This window comes from Lutjanus erythropterus, chromosome 12 (assembly GCF_056507025.1).
Source record: "Lutjanus erythropterus isolate fLutEry1 chromosome 12, fLutEry1.hap2, whole genome shotgun sequence".
NCBI lineage: Eukaryota > Metazoa > Chordata > Actinopteri > Lutjaniformes > Lutjanidae > Lutjanus > Lutjanus erythropterus.
The window spans coordinates 31,200,400-31,216,837 of NC_139328.1; the positions used below are offsets into that span (position 1 = coordinate 31,200,400).

The 16,438-nt window shown below is 42.2% G+C and overlaps 1 protein-coding gene across 7 annotated transcripts in view; it reads right to left on the reverse strand.

Annotated features, from left to right (window-relative positions):
• The window catches only part of rnf220a (ring finger protein 220a), a 204,725-nt gene that overhangs the window by 173,807 nt on the left and 14,480 nt on the right, over positions 1 to 16,438 (reverse strand). For all 7 annotated transcript variants that reach the window (XM_084731972.1, XM_084731970.1, XM_084731969.1 and 4 more), the window contains exon 2: positions 13,192 to 14,420. In XM_084731972.1, the coding sequence (XP_084588098.1) occupies positions 13,192 to 13,846 (655 nt within the window). In that variant the 5' untranslated portion in view covers positions 13,847 to 14,420. The remainder of the gene's footprint in view (positions 1 to 13,191; positions 14,421 to 16,438) is intronic.

Below are 16,438 nucleotides of genomic sequence, written 5' to 3' on the forward strand. Positions count from 1 at the left end.
ATCAAATATGTTTTATCTTCTTCAACTATGCTGAAGGAACAAGGCTCTGTGCTTATGAAGAAAACAAGGAAGAAAGATCAGGCTGTGTTAAGCACTTGTGCACTCGCACGCACATATACACACACCCTTGTATGCACACACACACACACACACACACCCTCCCCTGTTGGGTGTAGAGGAGAATCAATATGTCTTTGAATGAGGGTCAGAAGGGTTGTCTGCCCAGGGAGAGCTGACAGATTTGCTCTCTTTTGCTCTGCTAAGCCCCTGCCTGCTTCTAAAACCCCCTGACACACACACACACACACACACATATACAGATGGAGACACACACAAACATATAGATGAAGAAACACACACACATTCAAACAGATGGAAGGAGACACACACACACAAAGATGTGACGCTCCTCCAGGAGGGCAGAATTCCGAGCATTTTGCCGCAGGGATGTGATATTAGACGTTCCACATCGAAATGAACCCTGCTGCGTACCCCGCTGAGTGTGTGCATGTTTGCACTGTGTGTGTGTGTGTGTGTGTGTGTGTGTGTGTGTGTGTGTGTGTGTGTGTGTGTGTGTGTGTGTGTAAGCCAGATTTGGACAGCAGAACACAAGCCTTGGCAAAAGTCGTAATTCAGTGTAAGACACACACCAACATAAAGAAGAAAGAGTGCAATGCACAATGCATAAATACAGACACATACAACTGAACCTGAGCCAACACACACCTTCATACACATACAGCACACATATTACCACCCTGCTCTTCACTTTTACCTCTGATCAAAGCAAACTACTGCAACTGTTTTCACCCACCTGAGTCCAATTGGCCCCTGCTTGCACAAAAAAACCACGCATACACAAAGGTACAAACATCAAGCAGTGATGGGAGTAACTGAGGAGCAAATGTGGTCATAAAATGGATCGTTTTAAATTGCTAGAATCACAGGGAACTATACTGCCAACTTCTGAAAGTGTACAGGAAAAGAGAGGAGGAGTAAATATGGAGGTTGGTTGGAGTCACACAAGGGCAGCATGGACAGAAGAGGAAGCAAAAAAACAAGGAAAGATGAAGTCAGTGTGTCTAAATGCTAACCCTAACCCCTCTAGGCTTCCCTGTAATATCTTGTCAATCAGTATCAGCCACACTTAATTTCAAGAAATGTCCCTTTAGGTCTAGTGACTTAACACTCCTTAAATATTAATAGTATTCTCAAATTTTATTTCTTAAGATGTCATTTTGCTCTACAGCCTTGCCTGATTTGATAAATATTTCATACATTCAAAAAGCAGGTGTAAGCAATCCTTGAAAGTATCTGAAAGAAATTCTCAAGACTGCAAAACAGTTTGGTTTATGGAGCTTATTTAAAAAGAAATTATTTAAAATTTGAATGTGTTCACTTGAGCATAGCAAAAAGGTTGAAATATGGGATTTTTTGCCAGACAGTTAAGTGAACTAGGGTTGCCACCGACCATTATTTTCATTACTGTCTCTAATAAGTGACTAGTTGTTTGGTCTATAAAATGTAAGAAAAAGGTGAATAATGTCGATCAGTATTTCCCAAAGCCCAAGATGATGTCTTGTTTTGTTCACAATGCAAAGATATTCAGTTTACTGTCATAAAGGACTAAAGAAACCAGAAAATTCACATCCAAGAAGCTGAAATCAGAGAATTTTGTTTTTGTTTTAACTCAAACCAATTAATGAATTATGAATATAGTAGGTAAGTAATTTAATAGTTGACAACTAACTGATTAATCCATTAATCATTGCAGCTCTACAGCAAACATGAATCTATACAGAATGTATATTGAACATAAATCACTGTTATAATTGCTTTGATTGTGGGACAGGTGTAAAGTGGGCTGTGAGGTTTGACAACACAAAAACACCCCAGGATTAAGCAGATAATAGTCTTAAATGCAGGATATTCCTACTCATGATGATCCAAAATAACATCTTTCTAAGCTGATCAAAACAGCCAACGCCATTTGAAATGGATCTTATGATATGTATTACAAGATTGACGTGACGGGGAGATAATGTTAATCTTAACAAACCTCGTGTACATCCAAATGGACGTGTTCTCTCCTCCCCTTCAGTTCTTTATATTTGTTTTATTTTGTTCTCTCTCTCAGTCACTCCTCTTCCTTTTACTGACGTGGAGCCAAGCACAAGGATGATTGTGTCTGTTTGATGAATGTTTTTCTGTGTGTGTGTGTGTCTGTGTGTACGTGTGTGTGTGTGTGTGTGTGTGTCCTGTGTGGTTAACATACTATAGCAGCAATTAGTAATCACTCATGGAGCTAATGACATCAATCAATGAGCTTTTAAAACCAGCCATTTGATAATTACAACCATCAATGGTCACCCATGGATTCATTATAGCACTGTGCTCTCTCTGTCTCTCTCTTACTGTCTCTCTACATGATGTTACCTATTTCATTATTTTATCAACATTGTACTACAGCATCTCAAAAACCTGAGGTCATTCTGTGGAGTATTTATATTATTATTTACTGCCATGTAGGTAAGCTGAAATGTCTAAATACTGATTTTTAATGAACAATTAAGAAAGTCATAAGGGTAGTTGCTTGTCTACACTGTCAGCTTGATAATCTGAATATATGTCCTGTTTCAACTTTATTTTGAGGTAAATTCAGTTTTTTACTTCAGATAAACTTTTTCAATACAGTAGTAATTCAGTAAAGACTAAAGGGTAAAGAGGGAGAGATGGAAAAAGAGATGATCAGACAAAATGCTGAAACAATTCTGCTTATAGAAAAGAGTAAGTGAAGCTATAACAAATGTTATTCTTTCTCTTGGTTTCACCCACTTCCCACTTTCATTGTCAGATTTTAACTGTTATTCAGAATTGATGCAGCTACTGTCGCCACCCTGAACATCAGCTGATGTTATTTTTCTTATAGTCAGTACAGGAAGTGACTGCAGATTCAATTTACATTTTGATTTGAAAATTGTCTCTGTATTTTTGCCCTTGTTTATCGGCCTGTCCGATTATCAGCTCCCATATTTAGCATTTTTACTATTGTAATAGTTTTCTTTTTTTTAATTCATCCAATTGCCCATAAGAACATGGAAGTCTAAAGTAGAATAAATATAAATACTTAAATACTTTAAAGATCAAGTACAACAAAATTGTACTTAAATTGAGTAAATTCACTTTATGTTACATTCCACCACTTGTTATTGTAAAGTTCTTTTGTAAAGATTTGTATTTTTACTGCAAATGTACATTGGGTCAAAATATTGGTTATCAGTCGCCTTGATTACTAATAATCAGGATCGGCCCTGGATTCCCAGTTTTTTAGTAATGTCATATTTTGCTCTTCTTTAGTTCAGTTCTAATAGGCTTTCTTGTCCCTGCTGTATGGACACAGTATATTACAGTTCGAAAAACTACTAACACATACATGTCTGCGAAACTGAACTGAACTGAAGCTGTTGCGTCCAATCTCAGAATTTTTTGTGACCTTGACCCTAAAATCAGTTTCACTCAGTGGAAATGAAGTGTCTGGGTGGCCGGCTGACAACTACAGGATCTGAATATGAGCTAACCTGCACATCATATAGGAGCACGAGTGCACGTGTGTGTGCATCTAGCAATGTGTGTGTGTTTGTGTATGCGCATTTTGTGTGTGCGCGTGGCGCGGATGCACAATTACCAGGCAGGCGCGAATCGATAGGTGCCTGCTGACAGATGGATTAGCACGGTAAACAGATGATACACACACCGCTAAATTATTCATCTGCTGAACAGTGGGCTGGGTTTCCACACACACCCGTGGAGGGGGGGAGAAGAGGGGGAGGGAAGGAGGGAGAGGGGTGTGAAGAAGGAGGAGGATGAAGAAGTAAGTTGTGTTTTTTGTGCAACTTGAGTTTCACTGATATTATTCTTTCCTCATTTGGAAATCCAGTGAAAGGGTGTGAGCTCCAACAAAGGTCTTTACCTGAACTCACAGCTGACTGTGTGAGTTCTGTGTGTGTGTGTGTGTGTGTGTATGTGTGTGTGCGCGCTTAGAGACTCAACCACAAGGGGAAAAAAAAACACCCACGGACAGACTCTGTGCCTCTAATGCCTTTTAGATATGCAGAGGCAGCACAGGGTCAACGTGAAGTGTCTTGAGATACCGAACACACACACGTGCGCAAACACCGACACACTCATCCTTTCTTTATCCGCGTCTTTTTCTCGAGTGCGGGCAAATCCGTGATCATCAACTGTTTATGCCTTTAACAAAGCCTGCCGCGTGAATGCAATTTCACACGCATACAAACACTGTATCGTGGATAAACCTGATCATGCCGCAGGAGAGACATGCACCATTATGTTTGAAGCTGGAGCCGCTACACAAGGAAAGAACTTTTTCATAGAAGGGACATCCTTGTTTAAATAAACCTCCTCTGATGGCCTTTTGATTGGAGCATTTCAGATAAAATTAGCATTAGCATTTCACTAGAATTTGTGAGGAAAAGTGGATTTTAAAAAAAGCACATTTTGTAAGGGAATGAAAGTGATAAAATAGCCTGTTTATACAAATACTTCAATGAGACGTTTAAGTGCACTCCCAATATTGAATAGTGTACATTCTGTTGCATGCAAATTATATGAGCATGCACACACACACTTTCACACACACTCATATAAAACACCCATTATTGATTTGTTTCACCTTTCTGAGGGACTTTAGAGGCCTTTTTTTGCAGCAGATGCTAAGCTTTGTTCCTCTGGGATGCCCTGCAACTTTTAGTACCAATGAGGAAGAAATCTAATGTGATGATACACTTTAATATCTGATCACGCCTCAGGGCAGGAATAGTACACTGTCAAATAACAAAAAGATACCACTTCTTATTTAAAGATGTGTTTCACTTCCAAAAAATCTACAGGTGCAAGTGGTTTAGTCACTCTCGTCACATAAAAAATAAGGTGTGTGTGCATGTGTGCCAAGTAACGGGTCAGTCCAGCTTTGTGGAGCGACAGTGCGTTAAGAACAGCTAACGATCTCGAACCCACAACCCCCTCCTCTCTCTCACACACGCACACACAAACTGTTCGCTCGCATCATGGCCGCCATCAGCAGGAACCAATCAGATTTGATGAATAATTCAATATTAAAGAGGGTGTGACCAAGACGGGGGGGCGGGTGTGCCAAGCAAGTGGGCTTTTTGGAAACGGGCCTGCTGTGTGTGCGTGCGTGTGTGTTTGTGTGTGTGTGTGAGTGAAAGTGAGAGAAGCAAGGGGGGAGGCCTGTCACACTAGACTGCATCCACAAACTGGCTGCAGATTAGATTACTGAGGAGAGGAGAGAAGGGGAGAGGGGGGTGAGGAGGAGAGAAGGAGATGAGGACAGAATAGAGGGAGGGAGGGAGGATGAGAAGGATAGAGGAAGTCTAGAGAAAGAGAGGAGGACGAGATGAGAAGAGAAACAGAGACAGTGGCAGACTGAAGACACAAGAATCTTTTAACACATCTGCATTAAGAGTTGTCTGAAGCTCTCCTGAGAAATAAACACATCTCTGCTTCTGCCAGACCTGTAGGTACAACATGTAGCATTGTACAGAGTAGAGCACGCATTAATACTGTACATCACTTTCAGATTGAGTGGGATAAAATAAATTTGCAAGCTGAATTATATTTTCACATTGTGTTACAAGCCAAATGGAGAAGAGGACCACCAGTTTTTTCCTCCTTTTCACCACTAGAAACTCTGTCATTGATGTGTCACATTGATGTGACAGTATATTTGCACGTTTTGTACAAAATCTCAATAAACTTTTGTGCTGGAAAATAAATCCTGCATCTTTTATGAAAAGTCCACCAATTGCAACTCAACCACAAGGGGAAAATGTCAAAGTTTGTAAAGTGCAGGCGTAAGTTCAGGGTTGTGGCATGCCGTAACCTTGTGTGAGCCTGTGTGTGTGTGTGTATACACATATAAAAAGCTAAATGTGTGTTGTGTTGCCAGGTGTGCTCTGCTTCTATGAGGCTCAGTGGAGTTTTAACGCATGGTTTTTATTGGCCAAAGCTGACATCACCCGGGGAACAAAGTGGAATCCCGGACGTTATGGACCTGGGCCTGTGTGTGTGTGTGTGTGTGTGTGTGTGTGTGTGTGTGTGTGTGTGTGTGTGTGTGTGTGTGTGTGTGTGTTTGAGAGAGAGAAAGAAGGGGAGAGGGAAGTTGTCTTTGTCTACAGGAATTGTGTAATTTTCATTTTACAGTAACCTGTTTCAAGAATTTTCAAAGTGACCTCGGGATGGTCTACCTGATTTTTACATGTTTCCACTGTCTCTAGAGGATTCCTGAACCAAGAAAAACAGCAGTAGTGTGGTGTCATATCAAAATATTTCCAGGTGAAGAAAAAAAAAGAGAGTTTTAAGAGTGAAAATAAGGTTAGATGACTTTTGAGGCTGGAGAATATTTTACAAGGCAGCACAGAGGGAATCCTCTCATCTCATCCTCTCTCCTTCATTTGCCTTGCACCAGCTCCAGCGGCTCATTTGTGTAACCTACTCCTCCACACACACACACAAACACACACAGTGATCTGTGTCCAAATGGAGTGGCTGGGCCGACAAAAGGCTCGACAGGAAGCGACTAATCCTAGATCTGCGCAGCGTCGCAACAATGACCGCAAGACAACTCACACCAAGTGACACACACACGCAACTGCACACACACACACACACACACACACACACACACACACACACACACACACACACACACACACACACATTTAAACACATAGACAATTGCTTCTTGCTTCCAGTTGCCACCCAGTGAGAGGGAAAGGGAGGGGGAAAAATGGCTTGAATGAGAGATGGAAAGAAACTCTTCCCAGATTCAAATGACTAATTCATCAAAAAAATAAATGTTTCTAAGAGCAGAAGAAAAGGGTTTAAGTCACAAAAATAAAAGCCAAAAGCAATCATGAGCCTATATGTAGATTACATTAATTGATCAGATGCATGAAGGCTGGTATTGACAGGGAAACAGACATACACTCCTCACCCTGGGGGAGCTGCCAGAAGGGCAGAAGGGCACACACTTGGGGGTAAACAAAGCCACCACAAGTAGGAGAGTCCTCGATGTGTGTGTGTGTGTGTGTGTGTGTGTGGGGGGGGGGGGGGGGGGGGGGAGTGTGTGTGTGGCACACAGCAGAGACTGACAGGGAGGCAACATGAGAGGGACAAGCCTTTTAACATCTGGCTAAGCACTGACAGGAAGACACACACACACACACACACACATGCACACGCACACACGGGCAGGCAGGCGAGTCCCAGTCCTAATTATTAGAACACTCTTACTTAACTTAACCCTGCCACTAGACCGTGACAGGCAGAGATGGAAGGGGGGGAGAGAGGGGGGAGGGAGAGGTGGAGGAGGGCAGATTTTTGTGAGGACAAGGAGAAGGATGAGCGTATCTGTCTCCTTGGCTGATTTTTTTAACTCCTCATGTGCCATGGCAGGGAGAGACAGGAGTGGAAATGACAGAAAATTAGAGGAAAAATGAAGAAATTTTAAATAAGTGAAATACTGCCACTATTTAAAACCTCTGAACCCCACCCACACGGTTTGATTGACAGGTGGTCTGTGGGAAGTGCAGTGCAGAAATCCCACAGTAATTCCATTCTAGCACTAAAGATGGAAACCAAATTCAAAACAAAATCTTTTTGTCATTAATCAACATCAGCATCACTTTCATCCACCATCCTTGTGAGAACTCTTTTTTCAGCAGTTTATTTTTCTCCACTGTGGCTTTTTTTTTTAGCTGCAACAATTTGTTCTATCGGCCCCAGATAGAAACAACACACGTGACTTCTGCACTGAGGAAGAGGGGAAAAAAAGAAGAAGATAAACAAAGAAAAGAAGCAACTCCAAAAAAGAAGAGAAGAAAGGCGAAGAGGAGGATGAAGACGAGGCCTCTCGCTGTGTGTTTTAACAGCTGTGTGTGATGCACTCTGTTAAACGTTACAACTGTTCTATGTTGATGGGAATACGAGAAATAGGGAGCAGTCACCAGGCAAGTTTTGAGCCTTAAATTCTTAGATTATTTGTTGAATATTATTTCAAAGTACATGTGAATGCTACACATATTGCGTGTGAATGCCAAATATGATGCGTGTGAATGCTGCACAGTGTGAATGCTACTCAAATTTAGCAGTTTACCTGTCTATGGTGTGCTGTCTTGAGAATTCCTCTGCTTTGAGTTCAGTCGGGCAGATGGGATCTGCATTTCAGCTCAACATCCCATCATCCTCCCTCTTTCCTTCTCTCCACAACCTTTTTTCTTATTGCTTTTATCCTTTCTTTTATCTTAACCGCCCCTTCCTCTCTCATATGCTCCTTCCCCTCACTCTGTGCTAAAAGAATTTTTCTTTCCTTCCCTGCCAGAGATTTCAGTTCTTTTTTCATTTGTACATTTGTCTTCTTGTTGAGTTTTTTCAGTCTTATTTCCTTGTATTTAGGGTCTATTTCAAATGTCCATTGAAAAATGAAAACAAGAGAGAAAAGGAGAGGAAGAAAGGGGGCTGAGGAAGCTGGGTGAGGCATTCAGGGTCAGGTTCAGTGTAAATCTCTCAGCCTTGTAAATGTGGAGAGCGGAGAGAATGTAAACAAACAGACTACAGCTGTCACACACTCATATGGGGAAATGTGCATTTACACACTGGAGGAGAAGGAGGGAGGCAGTGAAGGAAGGACAGAAAAATGATGGAGAGATGGTATGAGAGAAATAAGAGAAGTAAGAGGTGGAGGAAAACAAAGATGATGGGATGTGTTTGAGACTGAGGCACAAACACAAACCTTCACATTGACACGTCGTGCAAAAACATCAAATCCCCTCCACAAACAAAACAAGTGCACTGCGAGGGCGGGCTGTTTCATTTGTCAACAGTCCCATTAATTCCAATCACACATCCCATAATTCCAGTTTCTCTTTTACTGTACAAGCACAAAATCCCTCCTCTCCTCTATACCCCTTCATTCTTGTATTAAAATCATACAATGTGAATACAGTAAATGGTAATAGCTTTCACAATAATATGACATGCATAGTCCTCTTAAGGCATGATGGGGCCTTTATGTGCAGGTTTAGCGGCTGACAGGTTAGCGGGTTTAGTTAACAGCCAACGTGCCTGCCTGTGCAGCGGGGAGATTTGCGAGGGCTTAGCATAGAGTAGGCCACTGTTGCTTGGAGTGGTATGCGGCAGGCTTGACAGAATTGTGTGCAGGGAAGTTAGGGTTGTCAGGTTTTTCAAGTTGTGTTAACATCATTTTTGATTTAGTGTGTTGCAAAGAAGGAAGGATCACCTTCATACCTGGGATTAACTAGCATGAGAGATGATTGGATTGTAATCAGATAATACTAAAACATATATTCAAGATGTAAATGGATGAATACAAGACAGATGTAAAATATAATAATGTTTCTGTTTTATTCTTTACTAAACATTTTTTTGTTGCAGGACAGATTCTAGACTCTGATAGAGCCCAAACTGGACTGTGGACAGTGGACATGCAGGTGGTGTCATTCTTGCTACTTCTTGCTACTGATTCTGCATCAAGATTGCATGTAATCACACCTTATTTTAAGGTGTGTTTTTAAGTGTTTAAAATGATCACATTCAACACTGTCTGTTTATGGCAACTAGCATATATGTCCATCCTACATGTCAATCTATTCCCTAACTTCAACAACCAACATTCTGCCACTGCATATAATATATGGACGAGATTTCAAAGGATACTCAATTCGTGGATGCTAGTTCACACAAGCAGTTGGCATAAATGGGCAGAAATATTTGGCTGTATGCAAAGGTTTTGTGAATGCTGACATGAGCAAATGCATTTATGTAGACGCTGAAGGTATAAGATGAGCCTTACAGTGTCAAAGATCACCTTCAACTAAACATTAGCATGTATCGATGGTGACCAACTTGTCAAAAGCTGGTGTAAATCTTTCCAAGATGTAATTTGGATAGCTGTGTTCCCAAACAAGCTTTTTTAGAGTTTAATTATTACTGTATGCAGACTAGGCAAGTATTAGGAAATTCTGAATTCAAATTAATGTGACCAGGAGTGCTGACCACAATATGTTGTCTGACAGCTCCAGAAAAAGCTAGTGAGAGAACCATGAATTAAGATGACATTTGTAACATATCAGCAGCTAATAAACAATCACATGGTGTGTAGACGAGACAGTACCAGACTTGTTTAAAAATAGATTGTTTAGATGTTCAAGAATTGGCAATACGCAAACTCAGTGTATTTCCTGTCAGCTTTGGGCACTAAATTATAATTAGACACCGTTATCGCTTTAGCTGAGAGATATCAGCGTTTATCAGCTATAAATTGTATCCATATAAATAATATCAAGACTGCTAAGATACAGATTTAATGGCACTAATGGATTCAAAGTCCATAAGACAGACTTAAATCTACCATGTCATGCTTGCACTGCATGTGCCCTTATGAGTTAAACCATGCAGCCTGAGGAAACATACACACATGAGTAAATATAGGTGTACTTAAGCTACGGAGAATTAAAGTAACTTAATCTTGTAGTTTTAGTTATGTTTGCCATCATACACATTTTGAAACTCCTGTAAATAACAACTAATCTTTTGTACAAGAATGTCTCTGATGACACTGTATGATCCCAAGCATTATAAACCTCTTTTCACTGTGAGATTTTCAAGAGGTATGTGTGAAGCGGCGCGAAGGCTGCTAGTTAGCTAATGTGTGTGTGAAGCAGCGAGAGCACTGTTCTCATGGGATTGTACCAAAGTGTTGTTTGTTCTTTACGCCTCCACTGGATAGCCAAAACCAGTGAAGGAGAACCCATAATTCTTTGCTGTGAGCAGTGCCTCTGCACATCCAATTGCATTAGAAGCCTATGGTAGAGGTGGAGGCTACTTGTGCCAAGATTTAACCTGATTAGATACAGATTCAGCCGTTCCAAAAGACAGCACAGGAGCCCTGTACCCATCTCCTATTCTATTTCTGGCCTCGGTCTTAGTGCTTCCAAATCTGTAGTGATATGGCAGTGATGCACTCCACACTCAAACAACCACAGTTCTCTTGAGAAGGACACTCCAAAGCCACCATAAAGGAAAAATGTGTATTTCCAATGCATGTGGAAAAGATTTAAAATCAGCAATCTAATCAGAGTTATCAGTTCTTTCTTTCTTTGTTCTTGTCCCGTTCCTTCTTTTCCTTTATGTGCTCTTTGATATCTTTCTCCTGCTCCTTAGTCCTCCCCAGTCAGACACCACCAGGTGTCATTTTCCCAATTTCCTTCTCTCCATTCCTTCCCTCATCCCTCTCTTCGTCACCCTCTCTGTCTCTCCTGCGGTGGTCTTTTTATCGGATCAGTCTCAGGTCGTCGCCTCTGTCTCTCATGTGTTCCATCAAGGATACATCCCTCAAACACACACACACACACACGCGCACACACGCACGCACGCATGCACGCATGCACACACAGGCTCTCCTTCTTCCACAAGAGGTGAAGGATGAAGATAGGAGGAAATATAGAAATAAAGACAAAAACGGAAAGCTAAAACTGATTTTTTTTTTTTTTTTAAAAAAAAGGGAAAGCAAATCATGAAAAAACAGAAAGAGGAAGACTTTCTCTTTTAGTTAAATTATACATTATAGGCACGTCTCTGTCTGCCTCTCTCCTAATTTGTCACTGAGATCCGATGCAGCTTGTTGACATGTGTAGGAGATGTCGGTGCTCATGCTGAGAGCTGTTTGTGTGTCTGGAAGAGTGTTTGTGGATGCTTGTGTGTTTGTGCCTGGAGCTCTCACAACCCCTTGCCCACCTCCCTTTTATTACACTCACACACAACACACACATGGCCTGCCAAGGTTTTGGATATGTGGGTAAATCTTTTGGCAACAGGGCTGCCAGCGTGGAGCTATGATGAATGCTGATGGCAAAGAGCATGGCCGGTCTCTGAACCAGTCACTCACTCACACACACACATACACACACACAAACACTAATCAGATTCCCAGTGCGTGAGGGCCAAATGGCATCCTTCCACTGGTGAATGCTAATGTGACCAGTGGAGCTTGTGGGCTTGTGAAACAAGGATAGGGAGAGCCAGGAGAGATGATGACAACAGAACATAGATGGGATTGTTTATTGGCGTGTGTGATGCTAGTGTGTCAAAATTTGCATTCTTTTACAAATTGCAGCAAGTTGTACTTTGGTTTTAATTTGAGAGCCAGAATTAGATTTGGCTCGGAGTGTGTTTGTGTGTCTTGCTGTATAGGTTTGTGCATGTGTTTTGTTGGCAGGTTTAATTATTACAGATGAGCTTAGAATAATCACAGAACATGATGGTTTAAATTGTTTTGATCAAATGTGGAGTATTGGAAGTGTGACACTGTGAGAATCCTGCACACATTGTGTTTTTAGGGTTGAGTCTGATATGTACTGGAGAACATATACATCAGTGCAACCATTTCTAATAAGATGAAGAGAAATGCATAATGGAGTGTTCCTTCATTTTATCACACAGAAGTATTGTACAACACATCATTTTCATGTCATGTCACGAGCATATTGTGTTTCCACTGGAAGAGAATTTCAGAACAAATGTGTTTTGAGTGTTGTGTAAATATACTGTTTATAATATGAGCCCATCATGCGACAAGTTCAGATGCTTTGTCTTAATATGCCTTAAAAGCCAATCTTACATACAGACGGATAAGAATGCGAAAGAAAAACCCACCATATGGTGGCTTAATAAGGTGTTGTTCCACCATGAGCCTCTAGAACAGCTTCAGTGCTCCTTGTCATTGATCATACAAGTCTCTGGTCTCTATTGGAGTGATGAGCACTATTGTTCCAAAAGGCATTCTTTTATTTTGTATTTTGATAAAGATGGTGGGGAGCACTGCATAAATGTTGCTCAAAAATCTTCCTTAGGTAATCAGTTGGGTTGAGACCCGGCAACTGCAAAGACCATATCTCAACATTAATATCATTGTCGTACTCATCACACCATCCAGTGACCCCTTGTGCCCAGTGCCATTATATTTCCACTCTTTTATTCAGGTTTTTCTTATCATTTGTCACCCATCTGTATGTGCAATGTGGTTGTACTTTCCCTGAGGGCAATGTAGAACAACTATGGACAGCTACTCACAACGCTCAATGCGGTCCTCAGGGCTGGAGGAAGTCTCTCGATCAGACAGGAGGCCTGACACAGCGAAGATCTTCTTCCCACTGTCCTCTACTGCTTTCAAGGCGCTGCTGGGTGAGCCTCCAGGAGGGATCTGGGCGCCACCAAAGTCGTACTCTTTCCCCTCTGCATCAGAGTACCGCAGGTGGGGTGAGGCCTCTGCATCCAGGCAGCCTTTGAGGCGCTTGGCTGGGGTGAAAGCAGACTGATACCCACCTGGCGCCCCATCCCGATCTTCTGGAGGTGAGGCAAAAGGCCTGAAGGCGCCGACACCACTGTGATTCAGCATGCTGATTGGCGAGCAGTCCAGGTTAGGTGGTGCAAACTGATGATGGAGATGGAGGAGGGATGGAGGGAAATCCCTGTTGGGGAATCCTGGTGGGACTGCACCTTGGCGGTGGTACATTGATGCAAAAGTGTAAGAGCCATTGTTAAATGGCAAATGGACGTCTTTTTCAACAGAAACTGGGACGCCAAATGGACGTGGCTGCTGGCAGGGAATTGAGGCATCGCGAGAGGCTTCAGCAGTGGACGCCAGGACCATGAGGGCCGGGGAGGCTAGGGGATTGGGCAGGTAGGAGGAGCTCTCCATCTTAAAGGCTGCCCTGTGGAGGTCCATGTCTGGACGGAAGAAAAGGTTTGCAAGGATTTTAGGAGGAGGAGGAGATGGTTCCTCCTCAATAAGATTTGAGACAATGTCCAAGACCCTTGGAAAGGGTCTGAGGAGGAGAGGGAATCTAAGTTGGAGTCTTAAAGGATCTGATTTTCTGCAACAGGGGGCTCAGAAAAGAGCTGTTTGTTAAAAGGGAGGGTATTCTTGAAGAAATTAAAGAGTGTCAGCCAACATCAGTTCAGGTTAGCTTGAATTCAGTTCATGTCTCTTCAGTGGAACTAAAGGGAGTTAATCTGTCTCCAACCAAATTCACTTGAGCTCAGCTCAGTCCAGATCATTCCATGCCAGGTAAGTGCCTTTGGGTATATACAGTCCTTCACAGACTTCACAGATTGGACTTCTTCAGTCCGAATGACAGACACAATAGATGGTCAAGATTAAATTTTTCCGCCTGGGTAATACGCAGTGAATGCCTCCCTCTTGGAGTTTGTTGGACTTGTTGCTGAAGCCGAAGGGGCCGGGGAGGGTGGACATCCGTAGGTTGTCAGAACTGGATCATCATCTTCATGTGGTCGCCAAACTGAGGGGATAGAAAAGACAGGCATAAGTTTTGGTTCTTTTTCAGTGTGCTGTTATTGTTGTTGTTGTTGTTAAGCATTTTCTGGTAGTTCATCAATCACAAGAAAAACAACTTGTTAAGCTTAGAATATTTTACTAAAAATGTGGTCTTGCTGGTCTGTACAAGTTGTGATGAAAGTCACAAGGACAGCTGTCTCACCTGCTCTGTGACGTTAACAAAAGTGTGCATTGTAACCTCTCAACTCAGTTTTCCCTTAACACACAAAATGTGATGGGTAAAGATAATTACAGTTCCTTAAACATCATCTTCTTTAGATGATTTGTAGTTAGACAAGACCTGCCCTTTGAGAGATTTTCACTTGAGATTCCTTGAGCTTTCTGCTGTTTTGGACAGCCCTGAAACGATCTAATCTGTGCTGACAAAGGTGCTTAAAATCAGCTCTCTTAATATCCATGATAAAAATTCAAATCCCTTTGCACACCCTTTCACATTTATCTTCGACCTCCTCATCTTTTCTTAATGATAGGTACTTTCAGAGACAAGAGGCGTGCTGCTTTTTCAGCTGACAAAGATCAATGTCTTGCCCTCAATCTGTATGTAGTGGAAAGGACAGGAGCTAAGTGGAAAATTTTTAATAAAGGAGCCGCTGGAAGACAAGGCTTGAAGTCAAAACCTTTGGGGACTGATTGTTCTTAAGCAGACACTGTTGTTGAAGCCACAAATTCAGAACCTCCTGGGAAAAAGTGTCCTCAAGTTGACACTGTTGATCAAATCCTGCAAATCCCTGCCCTTTGACAAAAAGCCAAGAACTATTTCAAACCCCAAACTTCTCCCACTTTCTCCTCCCCCTTTCCCTCCATGCTCTTTAAAAAACTTCTCCAAACTGTTTCCACATCACATCTTTCCATTCCAATCTCTACAGCCCTCCACGTCTCATCTCTTTCCAAATGTCCCCTCCTTGTCCTCCATCCTCCTAATCTGTCCATCTCCTCCTCCTCTTCCTCTTCTCTGCTAGTCATCTCCTCCTCTCATCTCCCTAGCGCTATCTCTCCTCCCTCCCTCTCCCATCTCAGATCTTGGTCTAAGCCGCTTATTCCTACCATCTCCCAGGATCTTATTGGACCAGAACCACTTGTCTTAAGATAAGGACACACACACATACACACATTTCACACACACACAGACATCTGATAAGAGGCTATGTGGCTCAATGTTCAGCTTGACACCCGACTCGGTGGGGCGAACACACTCCACACTCTTGCAGGCTATGGTACCCTCTCCTATCTCTTTATCTAACCACTTTTAATTCGCCAATTTTTACTATCTGTCCTCCTTTTCTTTCTACATCTCTCCTGTCAATCTCTGCTCCTCTCATCCCTCCATCCCTCCCCCCTGTTTCTCCCTCTCGCTTCTCCCTTGGGTGATTCAGATGGGTGATATCATATCAGACCTCTCCATCTGCCATCCACGAGCCAGAGGAAATCTGACTGAGTGAATAAATTAGCCGTACTTGACCTCCCGACCCCCCCGGCATCCGTGGCAACAGACTAGAAATCTTCCCTCCCGGGGATTAGATTGGAGCGTGCGATTGGCCAGTCGGAGGAACGTGGAGAGGCAGCCGATGAAACGACAAAATAACATTTCAGGAGATTTTTATCCCCAAAGGGCAATTTGAAGGTGGCTGGCTTGTTAAGCGTCCAATATGTTAAGATTAAGAGTAGGTAAGGATGTGCTTGTCATACATAATCGTGCATCGTTCTGGATTAATTTATTAAATCAGATACAATCAAGCCTTTTTGTACTCTGAAAAAGCATTTTTCTCGGTTGTATTATCATAAAAGTCACCGCTACCATCAAAATTCAACACCGATGTAACTTGAAAAGGTCAAACATGAAGTCATGGGCCCCCGTACATAAATACACAACAAATACAAACTCATACAGTATCAAGTAGCGGCCCGGCCCGCTCTAGACGAGCTTCAAAGCTGCGTTGACTACCAGCCAACATCAAAGGAGAA